Consider the following 24,577-nt stretch of genomic DNA (forward strand, 5'->3'; position numbering starts at 1 on the left):
CACATGTATCCTAGAACTTAAAATATAATTAAAAAAAAAAGAATTGGGCTCTGAGTACAAAGACATTTTAGGAATACTTTAATCAATTTATTTCACTTATATTTTCAACGTATGTTCAAAGATGATACATGATAAAAGTAACTGAGTAAATGTAAAATAACTTTTATATTTATTGAGTTTTATATTTGCATTTATTGAAAGAAATAATATTTTATTCTAAGAAAGCACTGTGTAATAGTTTAATTAGCAATGCTTTTTCTTTTCATTCCTCCTCAATGGAATATAAAATGTGTGTCTTACAGCTGCTTCAACAGAACATGGAAGTTCGAGGAAGCTCTGTGTGCAACTGATATGGGTTAAATTACTAGCTATTCACCAAAATCACTTTCCAGTTTTATCCTCTTCCTATAACATACAACTACTTTACATTTCTCAGCCTCTCTTTCAATTAAATATGGCCATATGACTGAGATCTAGCCCAAGACATGTAAGTCAAAACAGGTGTACCACTGTACTTCCAAGTCTAGCTCATAACAGCCTCCAACTCAGTCCTTCTCTTAGGTGATTAGAAAGTTAGATGATTAGAAAGAAAATACTGATTAGAAAGAAAATACGGTGTATTTGCTCACTCCTGTAATCCCAGCACTTTGGAAGGCCGAGGCGGACAGATCATGATGTCAGGAGATCGAAACACAGTGAAACCCCGTCTCTACTAAAAATACAAAAAATTAGCTGGAGGTGGTGTCATGCGCCCACAGTCCCAGCCTGGGGAGGCTGAGGCAGGAGAATGGCATGAACCCGGGGGGCAGAGCTTGCAGTGAGTCAAGATGGCGCCACTGCACTCCAGCCTGGGCGACACAGCAAGACTCCATCTCAAAAAAAAAAAAAAAAAAAGAATATTCAAAAGCAGTTGTATATACAGGGGAATTTAGAAAGTCACATACATGACCAAGCAAGATTCATGCTCAGAAAATACCTAAGAAGGCCTTCTTTAGGCTTGCATCTCAAGATGATCCCTATGTTCAAAAGAAGCCTACTTAAGAGATGAATGAGTAACGCAGCACAGAGCTAACTGCAAGAACGGCAGAACTCCTGAGGAAACCTCTGTAACTTAAGCTGAACACACACTAAAGGAACAGACTTCAATAATCACCACAACAAAGACTAGTCTTTGCAAAAATTGTTTGGAAAGTCTCAGGACAAATGGACTACTACAGCCTTCAACAAGTACTCAATCAATCAATCAATAAAACAAAAAACAACAAACCCAGAAGAAGGGAGAGATCTGATTTCCAGAGTTACCACATAATAGTCAAATGTCTGATTTTCAACAAAAGAGAAAACAATGGCCCATTCAAAGGAACAAACAAGATGACAAACAAGCCTAGACAATGGACTTACGGACTTTTTTTTTTTTTTTTTTTTTTTTGAGATGGAGTTTCACTTTTGTTGCCCAGGCTGGAGTGCAACGGTGTGATCTCGGCTAACTGCAGCCTCCACCTCCCAAGTTCAAGTGATTTTCCTGCCTCAGCCTCTCGAGTAGTTGGGATTACAGGCATGCGCCACCACAACCAGCTAATTTTGTATTTTTAGTAGGGACGGGTTTTCTCCGTATTGGTCAGGCTGGTTTGAACTCCTGACCTCAGGTGATACGCCCACCCCGGCCTCTGAAAGTGCTGGGATTACAGGCATGAGCCACTGTGCTTGGCTGACAATGGACTTTCTATAATCACAAACTGCAACCTACCTCCCATGTTGCAAATCACAAAACCTGAGCATGCGCAGATTAACCCAGCATGCCTGATTGGTGTACCCAGGAGCCAAATTTACCTCTAGTTTAACCTCCGGACTGCCCTTGGTCATCCCTGGGCATGGCCCAAGCTAATTTTGAAGGAAATTTAGTTTACAGTTTAAATGATAATAGCCTCCCCAAAACTAAACCACTTGTAAAACTAATAAAAGGCCATCCACCAGGTTAGAAGGATGACAGAGGCATGAATTCTGCTAAGATGTAGGTGTAGTTAAACAATTACCAGCCATTATTCCGGAGGATACAAGATTTGCAACTTCCCCAATTACTCCTATAAATAACATCACTATTGTAGAACCTAAGATTGGCCTTTCCCGATTACAAATGTCTTTTCAGACTTTTGCATTTCTGACAACAAGATGGCTCCACCCAGATCCAAGACTCATGATTCAATGGTCCTGCAGCAGACTCAGTGCATGAGGACCATTTTCCACACCCCTATATTGCATCCCGAACCAATCAGCAGCACCCATTCCCTAACTCCCTGCCCACCAAACTACTTTCAAAAAAACACTACCCAGCTAGGCGCAGTGGCTCATGCCTGTAATCCCAGTACTTTGGGAGGCTGAAGCGGGCAGATCACAAAGTCAGGAGATCAAAGCCATCTTGGCTAACACAGTGAAACCCCATCTCTACTAAAAAAAAAAATACAAAAACTTAGCTGGGCATGGTGGCACATGCCTGGTCCCAGTTCCTCAGAAGGCTGAGGCAGGAGAATCGCTTGAACCCAGGAGGCAGAGGTTGCAGTGAGCCAAGATTGCGCCACTGCACTCCAGCCTGGGCGACAGAGCAAGACAGCATCTCAAAACAAACAAACACTACCCTCCAAATTTATGGAGAGGCTAATTTGAGTAGTAATAAAACTCCAGTCTCCTATTTAGCCAGCTCTATGTGTATTATACTGTGTCTCTATTGCAATTCCCTTGGCTTGATAAATAGGCTCTATCTGGGCAGCAGGCAACAGGAACCCACTGGTCAGTTACAGAACCTCAGTAACTGAACCCAGGGTGCAGAGCAAATTAAGAAGCAAGGAGCACCCTGTTTCGCTGCAGAGTTAATTTAAGGGCCAAGGACCCAGGACTACCTCCTGAACAGCCCAATGAGATCATGCCTCATTGTATTTTCCTGTCTCTCCTCATAGTTACTCTCTGCCTATAAAACCTGTCCCCAGACCCCACCTCAAGGAGACAGATTCGAGCACTGCCTCCTCTCTCCTTGCTGGTCAACCATGCAATAAAGCTTTTTCCTTTATCAAAGGCTGGTGCCATAATATTTGCTTCTATGCACACTGGGCAGCAAGCCCACTGCTCAATGACAATTCCGTTGACCCAGATGAGATGAGTGACATTAACAGAAGACTTTAAAACAATCATCTTTAAAAGAAAATTAGGAAAACAATGTATAAACTGAATGAGCCCAACAAAGAGAAAAGAACCAACCAGAAACTCTGGAGCTAAAAAGAATAACCAAAATGAAAAATTCATGGGAGGGTTCAAAAGCAGAATTTAGCTGAAAGAAGAAATAAGAGATAAAAATCAGTAACAGAAGGAAAACTAGAAAATATGTGGAAATTAGGCAACATACTCCTGAAAAATGGGGAAAGGAATCAGAAAATTCATTGAGACAGGGACAACATATCAAAACTTAGAGCATGCAGTGAAAACAGTGCTAAGAGAAAATTTAGAGCTATAAATGCATACATTAAATAAGAAGATTTCACTTCAACAGCGTAAATTTACACGTAAGGAACTTAAGAACAATCTAAACCCAAAGCTACCAGAAGGAAGGAAATACTAAAAATAAGAGTGGTGATAAATAAAACAGAAAAAAAAATAGAGAAAATCAACAAAACAAAATTTTAGTTCTTTAAAAAGATCAACAATACTGACAAACCTTTACCTGTATTAACAAAGTAAGAAAGAGTACTCAAATTACTATGATCAGAAATAAAAGTGAGGACATTACTATTGATTCTACAGAAATAATTATGAGAATACAATGAAAAATCATATGCCAAAAAATTGCATCACCTAGATAAAATGAATATATGCACAGAAGCACACAATCTACCCAAACTGACAAAGAAATAGAAAACTTGAATAGACCTATAATTACTAAGGAGATTGAATAAGTAACCAAAAGCTTCCAACAACAACCAAAAAGTCCAGGACCACATGGCTTGACTGATGAATTCTACTGAAACATCTAAAGAAGAATTAACACCAATCCTCTCAAACTCTTCCAGAAATTTAAAGAAAAGAGAATACTTCCTAATTCATCCTGTATAGCCAGCATTACCCTGATAACAAAGGCAGAAAAAGATACAAGAAAACCAGACCAATATCCTTTAAGAATCACAATGAAAAAAATCCTCAATACTAGCAAACTGAATTCAGCAGCATCTTAAAAGGAATATGCAATGTGACCAAGTGTGATTTACTCCCAGAATACAAGGATGGTTCAACATAATCAATGTAATACTCCAACATGAAGAATGAAGGATGTAAACCACATGATCATCTAAATTGATATAGAAAATGCATTTTACAAAATTCAACACCCTCCCATGATAAAAACCCTCAATAACCTAGGAATAACTTGAACGGAGACATATGAAAAATCTACAGGTAATACAATAGTCAATACTCAATGGTGAAAGACTGAAAGCATTTTCCTCAAGATCAGAAACAAAATAATGATGTCCACTTTCATTTATTCTAGCCAACATAATATTGGAAGTTTTAGCCAGAGTAATCAGGCAAGAAAAAGAAATAAAAGGCACTCAAACTAGAAAGGAAGATGTAAAACTATCTCTGTTCACAGATGACATGTTCATAAATGCAGAAAACCTGAAAAATTGTTAGCTTGAATACATCAAAGCTGCAGGATACAAAATCAATACATGAAAATCAGTTTCATTTCTATACACTTGCAATGAACATTGATAAGAAAATTAAGAAAACAATTCAATTTACAATACCACCACAAAGAATAAAATAATTATTAATACACTTAACCAAGGATGTGAAAGATTATTCACTAAAACTACAAAACAGTGCTAAAAGAAGTTAAAGAAAACGTAAGTAGAGAGACATCCCATGTTCATGGATTGGAACTCTAAATATTGTGAAGATGACAACACTACCCAAAATGATCTACAGATTCAATATAACTGGCACCCCAACAGTATTTTTCGTGGGAAAAAAAAAATCCTAAAATTCATTTGTAATCTCAAGGGACACCAAACAGCTATGCAATCTTGAAAAAGAAAAAGTTGCAAGACTCACACTTCCTGATTTCAAAACTTACTACAAAGCTACATTAATCAAAATAATGTGGTTCTGGATTAGAAGAGATTTACAAATCAACAGAATGTTTTTTTCAAATTATTTTCAACACACGTGCCAAGACCATTCAATGGTCTTGAAAAGAATAGTCTTTTCAACAGCAAATACTGGAAAACTGGGTATCAACATGCAAAAAGGATCTTTATACCATATACAAAACTTAATACAAAATGGATCAAAGACCAAGTAAAAGCTAAATCAATGAGACCCTTTGAAGAAAACAAGAGAAAATTTATGAAACATTGGATTTAACAATGTCTTCTAGAATATACACCAAAAACAGTCAACCAGAGAAAAAACAGATAAACTGGACTTCATCAAAATTAAAAACTTTTCAATCAAAGGACACTATTAAGAGTGAAAAGACAACCCACAAAGTGTGAGAAAATATTTGCAAATAATATATATGATAAGGAATTAATATCCAGAACATACAAAGGTATTCCTACAACGAGGAAATCCAACTCAACAATGGACAAAGGATTTGGATAGATACTTCTCCAAAGAAATACACATGGCCAATAAGCATCTATAAAGATGCTCATCAAAAGCACAAACAACCAGAAACGAAAACAGAAAATAAATAATGGCCAAGAACATGGAGAAATTGGAACCCCTGTGCATTGGTGGTGGGAATAGCACTGGCGGTTGGAATGTAAAATAGTATAGCCACTACAGAAAACAGTTTTGTGTCTCCTCAAAAAGTTAAGTAGAATTACCATATGATCCAGCAATTCCACTCTTAGTTAATACCCAAAATAATTGAAAACAGGGACTTAAAAAGATACTTCTAAACCAATATTCATAGCAGCATTATTCACAGTTGACAAAGGTGGAAACAACCCAGATGTCCAACAGTTAAATGGATAAACAGAATGTGCTATACACATACAATGTAATAATATTCAACCTTAAAAATAATAAAATTCTTACACATACTACAACATGGAGGAATCCAGAAAGCATTATGCTAAGTGAAATAAGCCAGACACGAAAGATAAACATGTTATGATTCCACTTACATGATTGTATCTACAACTGGCAAATTTACAGAGACAGTCAAGAATAATAAGGGACAGGTGAGAAGGAAGACTGTGTAGTGTAGATATTGTTTAATGGGTACAAAGTTTCTTTTGTTTCATTTTAAGAGAGAAGGTCTACTCTGTTGCCCAGGCTGGAGTGCAGTAGTGCAAATCATAGCTCATTGTAGCCTCAAACTCCTGGGTTCAAGCAATCCTCCTACTTCAGCCTCCTGAGTAGCTGGGACAACAAGTGCACGCCACCGATTTTTTTTGAATGTTCATTTTAGAGATGAAGTCTCACTATGTTGCCAAGGCTGGTCTCAAACTTCTAGCCTCAAGCTATCCTCCTGCTTCAGCCTCCTGAGTAGCTGGGATTACAGGAGCAAGCCACTGTACCCAGCTCAAAGTTTCTATCTGGGAAGATGAAATAATTGTGAAAATGGATACTGGTGATTGTCGCACAGCACTGTGAATGTACTCAATGTCACTAAACTGAACATCTAAAAATAGTAAAAATGGCAAATTTTATGTTACGTATATTTTACCACAATTAAAAAGCTTACATTTACAAGAGTAGCCTGGGAAACAAGAGAACTCAAGAAAAGGGGCTGGGCACAGTGGCTTACACTTGTAATACCAGCACTTTGAATGGCCAGTTGCTTGAGCCCAGGAGTTCGAGACTAGCCTGTGCAACATGGTAAAACCCCACCTCTACAGAAAAAAAAAAAAAAAAAATTAGCTGGGCATGGTGTTGTGCACCTGTAGTCCCAACTACTCAGGAGGCTGAGGTAGGAGAATTGATTGAGCCCAGGAGGTCAAGGCTGCAGTGAGCCATGATTGCACCATTGCACTCCAGCCTAGGCAACAGCAAGACCCTATCTAAAGCAAAACAAAGCAAAAACAAAACAAACAAAGAAAAGCAAGTAAAGATTAATCAAGAAAGAATATTGGGTTATTGAAGGAAACAGAGAAAATTAAATGACGAACTGGTATGATAAGTGAGCACAGAAAAGCAACAAAAGAAGAACAGATATATCTGCAGGAGGAAAAAATGGCAAGTGAATTAACTCTGGAGAAGCAAAAAGGATATTAAGGGGTGGAAACTGCATACCCTCTAAATTATTGTATGAACTGTTGCCAATTTATTCTCATCATATTAAAGTTACCTGTAGCTCTCCTGCTCAAAAATCTTCATAGTTTCCATTGCCCTGGCACGATATTTTGTTATTTATTTCGTCAGCAATCCTCAACCTGGTTCTAAATCAAAGGCTCACATAAATCAATAAGCTATACTTCAATTCTTGTTTTAAACATTTTGATGAAAATTCAGTAACTATTTCAGAAAAGACAAAAACATTATGAAATACAATTTAATCTGTCAACTTAAAAATAAACTAAATGAATACATCTGAAAGAAGACATTAAGAAGACGCTCTAATATGCAAAAATTATTGGGGGTTGGGGGAAGGGGGAGTAAGAAAGGAAAAGTTGTCTCTGGCTACCACCAGTCTGTAACCTATGTCAAAGTATCTGTTTACACTGACCAAAATGTATTTAAGGAAAATCCTTATTTACTAACATAATTCATTTAATATGTTAGAAAACTAGTAGACTATGTGATGAAGTTACAGACAGGAAATATAAAGAAAGAATTTTCCATCTTGTGGTGTCAACACAAAGTCATGTTTATATATACTAAGAAATAAAAGATTTGGGGGGTTTGTTTTTACATTATTTTTAAAAACAAGCTTCTTTGGGAGCCCGATGCAGGTGGATAACCTGAGGTCGAGACCAGCCTGGCCAACATGGTGAAACCCGTCTCTACTAAAATACAAAAAATTAGCTGGGCGTGATGGCAGACACCTGTAACCCCAGCAACTCGGGAGGCTGAGGCAGGAGAACTGCTTGAACCCAGGAGGCAGAGGTTGCAGGGAGACAAGGTCAAGTGCCATTGCACTCCAGCCTGGGCAACAAGAGCGAAACTCCGTCTCAAAAAAAAAAAAAAAAAAAAAAGCTTAATATAAGGACAATTTACATAATAATGGTACACACTGCAATACACAATGAAATTGATGTGTTGTCAAAATAATCTTAGAAAGTACAGTTGACCCAGCTGGGCGCGGTGGCTCGCGCCTATAATCCCAGCACTTTGGGAGGCCAAAGCGGGCGGATCACGAGGTCAGGAGATCGAGACCCTCCTGGCTAACACGGTGAAACCCCATCTCTACTAAAAATATAAAAAAATTAGCCGGGCGTGGTGGCGGGTGCCTGTAGTCCCAGCTACTCGGGAGGCTGAGGCAGGAGAATGGCATGAACCTGGGAGGCAGAGCTTGCAGTGAGCCAAGATGGCGCCACTGCACTCCAGCCTGGGCAACAGAGCGAGACTCCATCTCAAAAAAAAAAAGAAAGTACAGTTGACCCTTGAACAACACAGGTTTGAACTGCACAGGTCCACTTATACATTGATTTTTTCAATAAATATATTGGAACTTTTTTAGAGACTTGCAACAATTTGAAAAAAAAAATGGCAGAGAAACCACATAGTCTAGAAATATGAAAATTAAGAAAAAGTATGTCATGAATGCTTAAAATACATGTAGACACCAGTCTATTTCATCATTTACTTCCATAAAATATACCCAAATCTATTACAAAAATGAAAATTTATCAAAACTTAGGCACACACTTATAGATCATACATGGCGCCATTCACAGTCAAGAGAAAGGTAAACAAAGGTAAAGAGGCAGTACTAAATCACAACTGCACAAAATTAACCACAGTACATACCGTACTACTGTAATATTTCTTAGCCACCTTCTATTGCTATTGCGGTGAGCTTAAGTATTTCGAGTATCCACTTAAAATGCTGTGTGAGGCTAAACACCTCTGCGTGAACAGTCTGTCTCTCCAATAAATAGCATATCACAGTAAAAAAGTGGATCTCTTGCAGTTGTCACATATTTTTCATCATGTTTAGTGCAATACCATAAACCTGAATAACATCACAGACCCACACAAAGTGCCATTAGTGATGCTGGAAGTACTCCCAAGAAGCAGAGAAAAGTCATGATGTCAAAAGAAAAAGGTGAAGTGCTTGATACTGAGGTCTGCAGCTGCAATCCCTCACTATTTAAGATACATGAATCCAGCCTAAGAGTCATTATTAAAAAAAAGGAAAGAAAATTTGCATCACTACAGCTATGCCCGCAGGCCCAAAAACCTTGCACTTTTTGCAAAATATCTTTTAATCTCATACTGAAAATGCAGCTTTTATGTGAGTGCAGGATTGCTAGAAGAATGAGCATACCTACAGACTAATAGGATCTGAGAAAAAGCAAAGTCATTATATAACAACTTAAAGCATTAAGGAAGATGAGGATCTAAAGCTGAAGAATTTAATGCCAGCAAAGGATGGTTTGATATCTGTTATAAAGAAGTCTGTCTTAAAATATGTCACACCCTGAGTGCAGTGGCTCACACCTGTAATTCCAGCATTTTGGGAGGCAGAGGAGGGTGGATCACTTGAGGCCAGGAGTTCGAGACCAGCCTGGCCAACGTGGCAAAACCCCACCTCTACTAAAAATATAAAATTTAGCTGGGTGGGGGTACATGCCTATAACCCCAGCTAACTGGGTAGCTGAGGTACAAGAATCACTTGAACCTGGGAGGCGAAGGTTGCAGTGAGCTAAGATCATGCCACTGTACCCCAGCCTGGGCGAAAGAGCGAGACTCTGCCTTTAAAAAAAAAAAAAAAAAAAGTCACAATAATAGGAGAAACAGCTACTGCTGACCAAGAGACAGAAGGCAAATTCCCAGATGCCATTAAGAAAATCATTGAGGAGGCCGGGTGCGGTGGCTCACGCCTGTAATCCCAGCAATTTGGGAGGCCGAGGGGGGCAGATCACGAGGTCAGGAGATCAAGACCATCCTGGCTAACACAGTGAAACCCTGTCTCTACTAAAAAATACAAAAAATTAGCCAGGTATGGTGGCAGGCGCCTGGAGTCCCAGCTACTCGGGAGGCTGAGGCAGGAGAATGGCGTGAACCCAGGAGGCGGAGCTTGCAGTGAGCCAAGATCACGCCACTGCACTCCAGCCTGGGTGACAGAAGCAAGACTCCGTCTTAAAAAAAAAAAAAAAACATCGAGGAGAAAGAATATCTACTTGAACAGGCTTTTTAACACAGACAAAAGTGCTCTATTCTGAAGGGGGGAAATGCCACAAAAGACATTCATTAGTAAGGAAGAGATGCAAGCACCAGGATTTAAAACAGGAAGGGACGGGCTGTTTTATGCAAATACAGTCAAGTTTATGATCAAAGTTGCCCTTATTTATAAGGCTGCTAACCTCCAAGCCTTGAAGGAAAAAGATAAACACCAGCTGCCAGTCTTTTGGTTGTACAAGAAAGGCCTAGATAATGAGACGCTTTGCTCCTGATCAGGAAGCACCTTGCCAGTAAGGGACTTCCTTTTAAACTTATTTTGAGGTTGTACAATGCCCCTGGCCACCCAGAACCCCATGAGTTCAACACCACAGATGTCAAAGTGGTCTACTTGCCCCCAAACACAGTATCTATAATTCAGCTTCTATATCAGGGGGTCATAAGGACCTTTAAGCATCACTACACACAGTAGTCTATGGAAAAGACTGTGAATGCTATGAAAGAGAACCCTGATAGAGAGAACATCATGAAAGTTTGGAAGAATTACACCACTGAAAATTCCACTGCTGTTATAGAAAAAGCCATGGAAACCATCAAGCCCAAAACAACATTGGTGCTGGAGAAAACTTTGTCCAGATGTTGCACATGGCTTCACAGAATTTATGACACAATCAAGGAAATCATGAAAGAGACTGGGAATATGGTAAAAAGGGTAGGGGGTGAAGGGTTTCAAGATGCAGATCTTGGAGAAATTCAAGAGCTAACAAACACCACACCAGAGGAATTAACAGAAGAAAACTTGATGGAGATGAGTGCTTCCAAACCAGTGCCAGACAATGAGAAAGAAGACATACCAGATGCAATGCCAGAAAACAAACTGACATTAGACAATCTGGCAGAAGGGTTTCTATTATTCAAGACTGTTTTTGATTTATGACATAGAACCTTCTATGACATAGGCACTGAAACTAAACAGTAGAAAAAAGATTAAAGCATTGGTACCATACATTTTTAGAGAAATGAAAAACCAAGAAAGTCAGACAGAAATTACAATGTATTTCTGTGAAGTTGCATCACGCATGCCTGCCTCCCCCTCTACCTTCCCTCCACCTTTTCTGCCTCTGCCACCTGAGACAGCAGGACCAAGCAGCCCCCCCATCCTCCTAAGCCTATTCAATGTGAAGACAATGAAGATGAAGACTTTTGTGATGACCCACTCCCACTTAATAAACAGTAAGTAGATTTTCTCTTATGATCTTAATAGCATGTTTTCTCTAGCTTCCTTTATTATAGTATGTAATACAGATAAATATGTATAAAAAATATGAAATATAAAGTCTTTCTAAATGACCAAATTTTTTTTTAATGTCCGACTTTCATTTAAGTTCAGGGGTGCATGTGCAGGACATGCAGGTTTGTTAGACAGATAAACGTGTGCCTTAGTGGCCAGCTACACAGACCATCCCATCACCTAAGTATTGAGCCCAGCATCCATTAGCTGTTCTTCCTGATGCTCTCACTCCTCTCATCCTCACCTTCTGACAGGCCCAGTGTGTGTTATTCCCCATAATGTGTCCATGTGTTCTCATCATTCAGCTCCCACATACAAGTGAGAACATGTCGTATTTGGTTTTCTGTCACTGCGTTTGAGTTTGTTGAGGATAATGGCTTCCAGCTCCATCCATGTCCCTTCAAAGGACATGATCTTGTTCCTTTTTATGGCTGCATAGTATTGCGTTGTGTATATGTACCACATTTTCTTTATCCAGTCTATCACTGATGGGCATTTAGGTTGATTCTACGTCTTTGCCATTGCGCATAGTGCTGTAACAAACATACGCCTTCTTTTATTATCTTTATAATAGAATGATTTATATTCATTTGGGTATATACCAGTAATAGGATTGCTGGGTCAAACAGTATTTTTGCCTCTATGTCTTCAAGGCATTGTCATACTGTCTTCCACAATGGATGAGCTAATTTACATTCCCACCAACAGTGTATCAGTCTTCCTCTATAACCTCACCAGCATCTGTTGTTCTTTGACTTTTTAATAATAGCCATTCAGACTGGTGTGAGTTGGTATCACACTGTGGTTTTGATTTGCATTTGTATTACTACTCATTAATGATGAGTAATGTTGAGCTTTTTCTCATATGTTTGTTGGCCACATGTATGTCTTCTTTTGAGAAGTGCCTGTTCATGTCCTTTGTCTATTTTTAATGGGGTTGTTTAGTTTTTTCTTGTAAATTTAAGTTCCTTATAGATGCTGGACATAAGACCTTTGTCAGATGTATAGATTATAAAAATTTTCTCCCATTCTGTAGGTTGTCTGTTCACACTGAGAGTTTCTTTTGCTGTGCAGAAGCTCTTTAGTGTAATTAAATCCCATTTGTCAATTTTTGCTTTTGTTGCAATTGTTTTTGGCATCTTCATCATGAAATCTTTGCCCCATGGCTATATCCTGAATGGTATTGCATATGTTGTCTTCCAGGATTTTTAGTTTGGGGTTTCACATTTAAGTCTTTAATCCATCTTGAGCTAATCTGTGCATAAGGTGTAAGGAAGGGGTCCAGTTTCAGTTTTCTGCATATGACTAGCCAGTTTTCCCAGCACCATTTATTAAATAGAGAATCCTTTCTCCATTGCTTGTTTTTGCCAGGTTTGTCAGAGATCACATGGTTGTAGGTGCGCAGTCTTATTTCTGGGTTTTCTATTCTGTTCCACTGGTCTATGTCTGTTCTTGTACCAGTCCCATGCCATTTTGGTTACTTTGGCATTGTAGTATAGTTTGAAGTCAGGTAGCATAATGCCTCTAGCTTTGTTCTTTTTGCTTAGGACTGTCTTGGCTATTTGGGCTCTTTTTTGGTTCCATATGAATTTTAAAGTAGTTTTTTCTAATTCTGTGAACAATGTTGATGGTAGTTTAATAGGAATAGTACTGAATCTATACGTTGCTTCGGGCAATATGGCCATTTTCGGAACATTGACTCTTCCTATCTATGAGCATGGAATGATTCTCCGTTTGTGTCCTCTCTGATTTCCTTGAGCAGTGGTTTGTAGGTCTCCTTGAAGAGGTCCTTCACTTCCTTTGTTAGCCATATTCCTAGGTATTTTATTCTTTTTGTGGCAATTGTGAATGAGAGCTCATTTGTGACTTGCCTCCTGGCTTGCCTGTTTTTGGTGTATAGGAATGCTAGAGATTTTTACACATTTATTTTGTATCCTGAGACTTTGCTGAAGTTGCTTATCAGCTTGCAAACCTACTGGGCTGAGATGATGGGGTTTTCTATGTATAGGATCAAGTCATCTACAAACAAAAATAGTTTGACTTCCTCTCTTCCTAGCTGAATACCCTTTTTACCTCGTTCTCTTGCCTGATTACCCTGGCCAGAACTCCCAATACTATCTTGAATAGGAGTGGTGAGAGAGGCCATCCTTGTCTTGTGTTGGTTTTCAAGGGGAATGCTTCCAGCTTTTGCCCATTCAGTATGGTATTATCACAGATGGCTCTTTAAACGACCAATTTTTAAAAATATTTTATACTTGAGTATAAGATAATTTTATAATTTTCACCTAACTCATCCTCATTATTATTTTATTTTTCCCCTATTGCTGTTCTGTATAAACATTAAAAGTAATTACTCAAAAAGATAATCTAAACTTATAGCCATAGCTGCTTTCTCTGATACTAACCAGTCAGAGAAAATTAGCATAAGCCTGGCAGACTCTCTGCCAACACTACTCCATCCAAAAAGTGTAACAATAACATTGCTTCTCTAGGTGGTATTCTAGTGGAGCCTTAACATGGTAGTAGCAAAAGAGATGAACAGAAGGCATAACAATTAAACCCAAGAACTGGAACTCTTGTCTCAACAAAGAAGTAATGCCATACTTTCTATCATATCTACCCATCCACCCATTTATAAATCTGCCTTTGTCTTTCTACCATATCCTGGGCCTACTGTTTAATAATTCTATGTATTTTATATGGGAGCTATAAATACATGCATGCACATGCACAAACACACACGTATATGCCTCCTTTGTAGACTGTTAACCACAGGGACATTCTCATTTAATATACATGTTGAGAGGGAGGAAGAGGGAGGAAGAGACAGAGGAGAGAAGGAAGGGGCAAATTTAACATGATAGTCAAAAATTTTAAAAAAAGAACTCTTTGGTCACCTGTGGAGGATTTTAGGGAATGAACTCAATCTGAAAATCAGTAAATAAGGGAAATATGGCATTTATTCTGCTTTCCTTTATAAACTGTACTGCATAATAAAAGACTTAATAACAGAAAGTTTCTCTGTATAGAAGTCCAACTAATAAATAAGGAATGATAAAATTCACATAACACTATTTTGCAACCCCTAATAACGTAATGGATCTAAGCAATAATCACGAATGACTGCTAAAACCATTAGGTAAAAGGTTGTCAGAGAACTTTACACCAGACAGTTTAGTGACAATATTCAGCTGACAATACATGAACCCAGGGATCGATCTTATCACTACTGAGAGAGACAGTGATGCATTATGTGCCTTGTCATATGATGCAAAAAGATGCACAATAATCTATAAAGTATTCTTTCAAAACAATTTAAACTCAACTCTGAACAAACCTCTGGATTTAACTACCAACTCGTAAGAAGTAAAGGGGACAGAGGAACATGTTCAATGATACCACAGAGATGCAGTAAGCAATATTCAAAATATAAAAAATTCTGCAGGACAGCCTAGTGTATTCAACAAATAAATTATAAGGGAGGAAGGAAAAAAGGACAGAGAGAGGTAACTATAGATTAAAAGTGACTTAAGGAACATATCAATTAAATGCAATATATGGATCTTGATTAGATCTTGATTCAAGCAAATCAATTGTAAAAAAAAATCCTTTATAAGACAATGGGAAAAACATGAATACTAAATGGATATTTAATTATATCAAAAATTAAATTTTAAGTTAAATTTTAAATATGAGAGGTAATAATAGTATTTTAGTAAACCAACAAAAATATGCCATCTTTTAGAGATACATACATATGCATACATACAGATATTCATTTATAGATAAAATTGATATGACATATGTGATTTCATTCAAAATAGTCTTGGGGGAAGGTATAGGGAGCACTGGTATAGATGAAATAAAACTGGCCATGTAATAACTGTTGAAACTGGGTAATGGATGCATTGCTACAGTCAGGCATTGCTTAACAATGGGAATACGTTCTGACAAAGGCGTTGTTAGGTGATTTCATTGCTGTGCAAACATTGTAAGGTATACTTACAAAAATCTAGATGGTATACAGTCTACTATACGTCTAGATTATATGGTACAGCCAATTGCTCCTAGGCTAAAACCCATACAGCATGTTACTGTACAGAATACTGTAGGCAACTATAACACAATGGTAAGTCACTGTGTATTTAAACCTACGTAAACACAGAAAAGGCATAATAAAAATACAGTATTATAATCTTATGGGACCAACCATCATATATGCAGTCTGTCAATGACCAAAACACCATTTTGTGGCACATGACTGTATTCTAGTTTTACATATATTTATAAATGCTCATTAAAAGTTTGGAAAAAGAGGCAGGTACAGTGGCTCACGTCTGTAATCCCAGCACTTTAGGAGGCCAACATGGGCAGATCACTTGAGGTCAGGAGTTCAAGACCAGCCTGGCCAATACAGTGAAAGCCTATTTCCAAAGAAAATACAAAAATTAGTCAGGCGTGATGGTGCGCGCCTATAATCCCAGCTACTCAGGAGCTCAGCAGGAGAATCACTTGAAGCCAGGAGGTGGAGGCTGTAGTGAGCCCACATCGCGCCACTGCACTCCAGCCCAGGCGACAAAGTAAGTGAGACTCAGTCTCAAAAAAAAAAAAAGTTTGGATAAAGAATTGTCCCTTGTAAATTATTAACTCCTGAGGCATTCTTATTTCACTTACTGACTGAGCCCCACCAACTCATAAGGCACCATTCCAGGTGCTAGAGACATAGTACAATAGGAGAGACAAGACTTTTAAAATCCCTACAACATAGCGACTGACAAATGATATTGAATTATTACATAATTGGTAATACAGAGGAAGAATTAGAAATATATAAGTGTAGAGATTAGCTAACAACAGTTAACAAATATGAACATAAACAGCAAGCAAATTATGTATTTAATGGGTTTTTCTGGATGGGGTTTTTGTTTTTGGGGTTTTTTTATTTTTATTTTTTGGTAATCATCTCCCATTCTTTCCTCTTCCAATCCATGGCTTTCCAATATTACCAAAGGGGTAAGTCAAAATAAAACTTGCTTCCCCCTTTCCATATAAACACTGATTTTGTGTTCCTTGGCAATATTTTGTTTCCTTTTGTTTCAAGAAGGCTTAAAATCCAAATTGTTACAAATACATTTGGCCGCTCCCCTCTTTTTTATTTAACTTTCTACTATATTATAATAACAAGAAGGATTTGGTTAAAGTAAAATAAATCTGAACAAAGCAAGAAAAAAATTAAAAGCAACAGCTCAAGAACTATTCAAGTACTCAGGAATATTTAGGCAAAAATCGCCCTCTATAAAAAAAAACTAATGATAAGCTATTAAATTTAAAACTGATATACTGTCCTAGCTCGATAAATATTGTTCATTTCCCGTAATTAGAAGCTAAGTGACAAGGAATTATAGACTTCTTTTAATATTTAGTTTAAAATCCCATATTTAATAAATATCAATACCTACTTATACACATACACGTATAAGCAATGACTTAAAACGTTTCAAATATAACCATATGTATAGTTTTCCTTTATTATTTTTTGTAAATTTATATTTTTAAAGGATCTTTTAAACTGTTAAAACACTAAAACTCTCTTGACTATATTTTCTAGTAACTGAGCACTGAATACGGTAACACAAAAAAAAGTCATATGAAAAATGTGTATTGTATAGAAATATTTACAAATATTACTTGTAAAATGAGCCATTCCACTTCATGAAAAAGAAGAGGCCAGTCACCAGTTTCTGGGTCACAACAGAGAGGAGCAAGTAACATTTCAGGAAAAGTAGAAATATAATTTTGATCACATCACCTCGTTCCCCATGGAGGACTTTCAAGTTTAAAACAGCAAAAGGGGAAAATAAGAAACACACAGAGCAGTTGTAAGCCACTTATAAAGCTCATATTGGGAGGCAGGATTAAACATGCAGTATCTTGTTAGAGGGTAATTATGTTAGGTGTTATTCTATTCAATGTATTATTTTCTAATTTGGGGAACATTTACTACAGGTTGAGTAGTCCTAATGCAAAAATTCAAAATCAAAAATGCTCCAAAATCTGAAACTTTTTGAGCACCAGCATAATGCTCAAAGGAAATGCTCACTGGAACATTTTGGATTTTGGATTAGGAATGCTGAACCAGCAAGTATAATCCAAACAATCCAAAACCCCAAACACTTCTGGTCCCATGCATTTTGGATAAGGGATACTCAACCTGTAGCCATTTTAAAAAAAAGAAGAAGAAGATGCTGCTGCTGCTGAAATATTCAATACCAGTTGCTTATAAACAAAAAAAGAAATTACTGAGACCCAAACATGAAGAGGCACATAGCCTTAGGTAAGACAGGGGACCAGAATTCTGTTCTCCTGATTTCTAGCCCTGTATTCTTTTCATTACACAGCACTCTCTTGTCTTTCAATGATGTCTTAATCAGACCTTTTTTTTTTTTTAACCTTTGTACAAGATTTTATTAAAGGTCTTCACAGAGCAACAACCAGACTCCAGAATACAGCTGCCAAGAAGACCCTGTTACACTGTGGGGACTGGCTGGGGCAATGCAGGTGGCTCTGGCTTCCCACCCTTCTGTTCTGAGATGGGGGTGGTGGGCAGCAAATCATCTTTGGGTTCCATGATGCTCATGTGATCAGGCAGGGGCTTCTTAAGGCCAATCTTACCAGTTTGGAATCAGACCATTCTTAAAACAACTTGCATTTACAGAAGACACTGGGCAGACAGGTCAGATATGCACATCCCAATCAGCTTGTCCAATGACCCCATTAGAACGTGGTGTAGAGCCGCTACCCTGCTTGCCCAAGGTCACACGTTTCCAGGCTATGTAAGGTCTAAAAGAACCCACAGCTTTTCACTCCCAATCCCACATGCTCTGCCTTTCTAGACAAACAAAGTTGTGTCTGAAACCCAAATCCTCAGGTCAATGTGTTCTCTTCACAGACACCAAGGCCTAATCTTTCCCTTAAGATTTTATCCATAGGAATTCCATGCTAGTCTTTATTTTCTGGGTCCACAGTACCCTGTGTAGTTCCATCGATCTAAGACCACAACCTGTGAAATTAGCATGTTTCAAGTTCATTTCATAAAGTCTTCCTCAACTGTTAAGTACCTTAAGAAGCACCCTGTTTGTCTAAACTTCACATCCAGATCATTAATACCAATGAGTGTTAATTCAAAGATAAGCATATTAAACATCCATTATCTATTATGTTGTTTTTAGAAACTTTTTCACGTACCTTTTTAATCCTTAAAACTTCCTTTATATTCTAACATAATCTAGATTCTCGCCAAATCATAAAGACTTTGAGAGTAAATTCTGTCATACAAATACTTTATATACAGACATAATAACACATCATACAAAATATATTCTCTAAAATAATGAGAAATGTTCTTTGGTTTTTCTATTTTTCCTAATATATTCTTTCAACTGTATCCCCAATCCTTAAAATAACATAAGAAAATCCATTATAAATGAACTTAAAGCAAACTCAAAGGGCCACACCACCAAAGCAGCAAATCTCTAATAGCATTTGCTCCAAGACCTGTTACAGAATAGAAAAAAAAAAAAAAGGACCTGTAAAAAAATTACCATATTATAAATGTGGTATATTTCAGAACACAAATTATGTTAATATACTTTCCTAAGTTTAAAAAACACCGTAGGTTACTAAAAACAATTAAATCACAACCAAACAATAATTTCAAATAGCAAAATAGTAATCTCTTTATTGAATGCCAGTTATTCATTTCTGTCAACAATTATCCTGAAACGGGAACAATATCTACCTAAAAAATGTTCCGAGAAACTTACCATCATTTTGGCCCTTGCCCTTCATCTCCTCCTTCCATGACAGAATGCTGTTCAGGGGAACATAGTCTCTTAGGTATTCTTTGCGTCTCTCTTCTAAGGTCATCTTCAGTAAACGTTCTTGCAAAATAAAAGCAGAATCTCCATTTGTATTTAACGTTTAAACATGGGAATTATTTTTATACTTTAAGTATTAACCAAGTTAAGCTAACAAAAGAGTTAATACAGTCCTGAAGAACAACACAATGCAAATCCAGTGACTCCATATTTGAACGTTAAAAAATGTTAAATTTCATATTACCAGGGGAGAAAAAAATCAAAGCCTGATGAAGACTCTCTTATGATAGTCCAAGAAATAAGTAAACTCATTTACACTTTCAGTCAACATCTATAGTTTACTATGGGCCCGTTGATATGCTGGATAAGTGATATGGTTTGGATACATATCCCCTGAAATCTTATGTTGAAATATAATTCCCAATATGTGACGTGGTGTCTAGTGAGACGTGATTGGGTCATGGGAGCAGATCCCTCATGGCCTGGTGCTAGCCTCAAGATAGTGGGTTTTCATGAGATCTGGTTGTTTAAAAGTGTGTGGCACCTCCCCCCAACCCTCTCTTGCTACTCTTCTTGCCACATGAAGTGCCTGCTCCCACTTCATCTTGCCCAGTAAGTAAAAGCTCCCTGAGGCCTCCCCAGAAGACCTAACAGATGCCAATGCTATCCTTGTGTTGCCTGCAGAACCATGAGCCTATTAAACGTCTTTTTTAAATAAGTTACTCAGTCTTAGGCATTTCTTTACAGCAACTGCAAGAACAGTCTAACACAGTAAGATACAAAATAGTATCTACATAAATAAAATGCTAAGACAGGTATGTACAAATAGTAAGAGCACAAAAAAAGGCAACCACCAAGATATTTCCTCAATTGCACTCTCAATTTACTTACAGCTTTGTGTAGATATAAGAATTGCTTTAAATATATGTATCTTGATGATAAAAAGAAAATATTTTACAAATTGCATCTTAGAATTAATTGCAGTGGATGTCATTTATAAAGAACTCACTATGGCCAGGTACTTCACATGTATATCTCATTAAAATAATCTTCCTAATAACTCATAAAATTGATAGTATTATTATGCCAATTTTGCAGCTAGGGAAATGAAGCACAGCAAAGTAGTTTGCCCAAAGCAAGAGAGGTTTCACGAAGTAAGCCAAAATTAAAATTCAAACATCTCCATTTTATTTATTCCACTGTACTACACTATATTCTCAGGAAAACTCCCCGAAAAAGGTAATATGTATGCTGGTTCATGAAGGACAGGGAAGAATTTTGCATGAAGAGGTAAAAAGAACATTTCAGACTAACAAAACAATGTAAACAAAGGAGGTATGAATACTGTAACTAAATGAAGCTGCAAGATATGGCATGAGAAGAGGAATGGCCACAGCAGTTAAAAGTAGGGAGAAACAAAAGTAAAACAAAACTGTACAGGGACTTGTATGCCATAGTGAGCAGTTTAACCTTTATCCTATAGATTACTAATATTGAAAGTTGATTATGCATTTCCCAGACGGTGTATAAAACAACCCACTAGGACACAGGAAAACATGTAAAAAAATTCTATTTACATTCGTTTTTAACCTAAACAAGGAAATATTTACCAATATTCAATGTATAAACTGACACTGGCTTCTTCACTCTGTATGTCAGCTTTCATGTCTCCCATACCATACCAATGGTCTCCACAAGTACAGAGACAGAGAGAGAGAGAGAGTTATTTCTCACACTCTCCAATTCTCTTTCAGCGTATCACAAGGTACTGCAGTTTAGATAAATGGATTTAGGGACAGTTAGTATCTAGTTTAAAGTAATCTAACCTTCACAAAATAACCACTTTAAAAGATTATTTCACAGAAATAAACTGCAGAAGTATTAATGTAAGCACAAGTGAACAGAAAATGGGGAACCAATATTTTTCCCACTCCTATAACTAGAACTTCAGCCATATTAGGAGACAAAAAAAAGGTATCTTAATCAGAGGTGACATATTCACACAAATTGAGTTTAAGGTACTTATAGGACATTGAAGAAGTTGAAATCAAGAATCTGGAAGGCCGGGCGCGGTGGCTCACGCTTGTAATCCCAGCACTTTGGGAGGCCGAGGCAGGCGGATCACGAGGTCAGGAGATCGAGACCACGGTGAAACCCCGTCTCTATTAAAAATACAAAAAATTAGCCGGGCGTGGTGGCGGGCGCCTGTAGTCCCAGCTACTCGGAGAGGCTGAGGCAGGAGAATGGCGTGAACCCGGGAGGCGGAGCTTGCAGTGAGCCGAGATCGCGCCACTGCACTCCAGCCTGGGCGACAGAGCAAGACTCCGTCTCAAAAAAAAAAAAAAAAAAAGAATCTGGAAAGTTAAAGAGTGGTCTAGCCTAGAGATTTTAGAAATTATAACCTAAAATTCTAGTCCTAAAGGAAAAAGAAGAGGGAATGGAAGGAAGCATCAAACCTCAAAACACAGTATTTAGGAAGTGGGCACAAATAGGAAAACAATGAAATAAATCTTAGTTGTCACCAGGGGTACAAGTTCTGGTAACGAGGAAACATTCAGAAAACAGAGTTGTTGTGTTTTTTTTTTGAGACGGAGTCTCGCTCTGTCACTCAGGCTATAGTGTAGTGGCGCCATCTCAGCTCACTCCAACCTCTCCCTCCTGGATTCAAGCGATTCTCCTGCCTCAGCCTCCCAAGTAGCTGGGATTACAGACATGTGCCACCACGCCCGGCTAACTTTTTGTACTTTAGTAAAGACAGGGTTTCACCGTGTTTGCCAGGATGGTCTCCATCTCCTGACCTCGTGATCCGCCCGCCTCGGCCTCCCAAAGTGCTGGGATTACAGGCGTGAGCCACTGCACCCAGCCCTTCTCTGTGAAGTAAAAAGGCAATGTCATCTCTTTGGTATGGGGGATAGGGTCCTGAGAGAACAGGAAACTTGAAGGGAATGGTAAATCTAGAATTATCACATAAAGCCAGAAAAGGGAGATGACTAGCAGTATGCCAAAGCAGTGCTAAAAAGGCTCAGATCACAAATAAAAAATTATTACAATATTACTGAGCAGGTTAAAAGACATTATGAAGCAACTGACAGTTTTTGTGAATGTCAAAAAAGTACATACAAAAATGCAACCTGGCCTCTGTTGTTCCAGTTATTTAAAACTCGAAGTATGAACACTTAAAAACGAGAATAATTTAAAACAAAACAATGAAATAATTTGCAATACTTGAAAACGCACATTAGTGGTTCTGAATTAGGACTCAAAATACTAGATCAAAAATGCTTATTTAAACATATGTGGTCTTCAGAACTCCTTAATTACTTGTTTAAACAATGAAACATACTGAAGGCCACAAATATATATGCATTTTCTTTGCCATTTCATAAAACTTTTCTTTAAAGAATGCTTCACCTTTACAGTGAGTCCTTTCTCTGTGAATCAAGCATTTAAGTAGGCAGACCTATTTATTAAATGGTATACTGAGTTAAAAATATGTTTATAGAATGCCTTGATATTTCAATGAGGTAGGTAAGCCTTCCTTTAGCTTTAAAGGACAGCTGCAAAAATACTACACCATCAGCTTCCCAGTGGGCTGAAAGGAAAAAGGTCATGCATCCCATCAGCTTCTCTAACTATGGTACTAGAAATCCTTAGCTCTTCCTTGGGGGTATAATATATATTTTATATTTAAATATTCCAAACATAGACATCCTAAAAAAAAAAAAAAACACTGAGATATGCATTAAAGTCTTCGTATCACAGTAACGTTTTCCTTTAACATTAAACTTCATGCAGAAATAACTTAGTTTTGGATAATTACTTTGTTGCCTTATTTAATGGTGCATTTGCTTCCTTAGGAAAAAAAAATTGGTTATATATCTCCATTATTAGAATAGAAGAAAAGAAATCAAGACATTAGAAAAGATTCTAAAATGCCTGCTGGTCACAGTCCAATTGTGTAGATGTTAAATGAAGGAAATGTTACAACGTTATTACTAGAGGAACATTGTTTTTCTATTATGACAGAAAAATAGTTCTTAAGTACTCACTATAATTTCATCAATGATTCATGTTACTGAAAACAATGTCTATGTCTTCCACTGTTTTGCCCTCATTATCATCAATTATACAAAGTCAACATTTCAGCATCATCAATAAGTATGGGCATAAATGATTTTTCAGTGCTCACAAGGTAAATCCTTGCTGAAAGTGTGTTGAAACTAAAGTAACTACTACTGAAAAAAAAAAGCAAAATTATTTTACACTACTTTATCAGGCTATTATTCTCGACAGCATCTGATTTATAACACCAGAAGTGTTAGCTCTCTATATACCCATAATTAAAACATAATTAAATGACTAAACTTTCAACATTTTTAAAGATCATTTTAATTGTGTTGTTCAGTTATATTATGTTAAATCTTCCTGCAGTAAATTTGAAAAAAAAAAAAAAATTCCCTCCTCACGCCTTTGTTCGTGCATTGTGGCAGCAGATCCTATATAGTGGATTCTTTTCCCATATTAATTCCCTTTCTTACCTCCACTGTTTTGCCTTCATGTTCATAAAGGCCGGGACTTGTAATAAAAATCTACAGGTTTTAACGAACTATTAACAATGAAATCAACTTTCTACCTAGTCACCCCTATATCCTTTTGTAAAGATGAGGTACCAGGAGAAATGTGCACTACCCTCAATAGACCTCACCCTTGCTATACAGGTTTTACTGTATTTTAGCAATAGGAGTGCAAGAAGTTTTTGCTACATTTCTGTAAATAGCTAAAGAATGAAAAGGAAAGAGGTGTGAAAAGGAGGGTAAAAAACGCCAGAGACACTCAAGTTAGAATATTATCTAACTGGGATGGGGTAAGGGGGAGATCTTGGTGGGAAACGCTGGATCGGCTGGATCGTACACTTGTGTTTCTTAAAGAATCAGTACCACTGTCAATCTAGCTGATTTGGATAAACCTTATATGCACAAAATTCAGAGATGGGTTCATACAGAGTGACATTAGTCACAAAATCTTACTCTGAGCAACTTCAGCCCATGAATGGGGATGGAATACAGAG

The 24,577-nt window shown here is 37.5% G+C and overlaps 2 protein-coding genes across 13 annotated transcripts in view; one reads left to right on the plus strand and one right to left on the minus strand.

Moving 5' to 3' along the window:
• Positions 1 to 24,577, minus strand: part of MACROD2 (mono-ADP ribosylhydrolase 2) — a 2,131,323-nt gene that overhangs the window by 2,105,793 nt on the left and 953 nt on the right. For all 4 annotated transcript variants that reach the window (XM_058432749.1, XM_058432748.1, XM_058432747.1 and 1 more), the window contains exon 2: positions 19,456 to 19,572. In XM_058432749.1, coding sequence (XP_058288732.1) covers positions 19,456 to 19,572 — 117 coding nt within the window. The remainder of the gene's footprint in view (positions 1 to 19,455; positions 19,573 to 24,577) is intronic.
• Positions 11,279 to 24,577, plus strand: part of SEL1L2 (SEL1L2 adaptor subunit of SYVN1 ubiquitin ligase) — a 178,726-nt gene continuing 165,427 nt past the window's right edge. For all 9 annotated transcript variants that reach the window (XM_058432734.1, XM_058432735.1, XM_058432742.1 and 6 more), the window contains exon 1: positions 11,279 to 11,574. In XM_058432734.1, the coding sequence (XP_058288717.1) occupies positions 11,361 to 11,574 (214 nt within the window). In that variant the 5' untranslated portion in view covers positions 11,279 to 11,360. The remainder of the gene's footprint in view (positions 11,575 to 24,577) is intronic.

Source organism: Hylobates moloch, unplaced genomic scaffold (genome assembly GCF_009828535.3).
Source record: "Hylobates moloch isolate HMO894 unplaced genomic scaffold, HMol_V3 SCAFFOLD_21, whole genome shotgun sequence".
NCBI lineage: Eukaryota > Metazoa > Chordata > Mammalia > Primates > Hylobatidae > Hylobates > Hylobates moloch.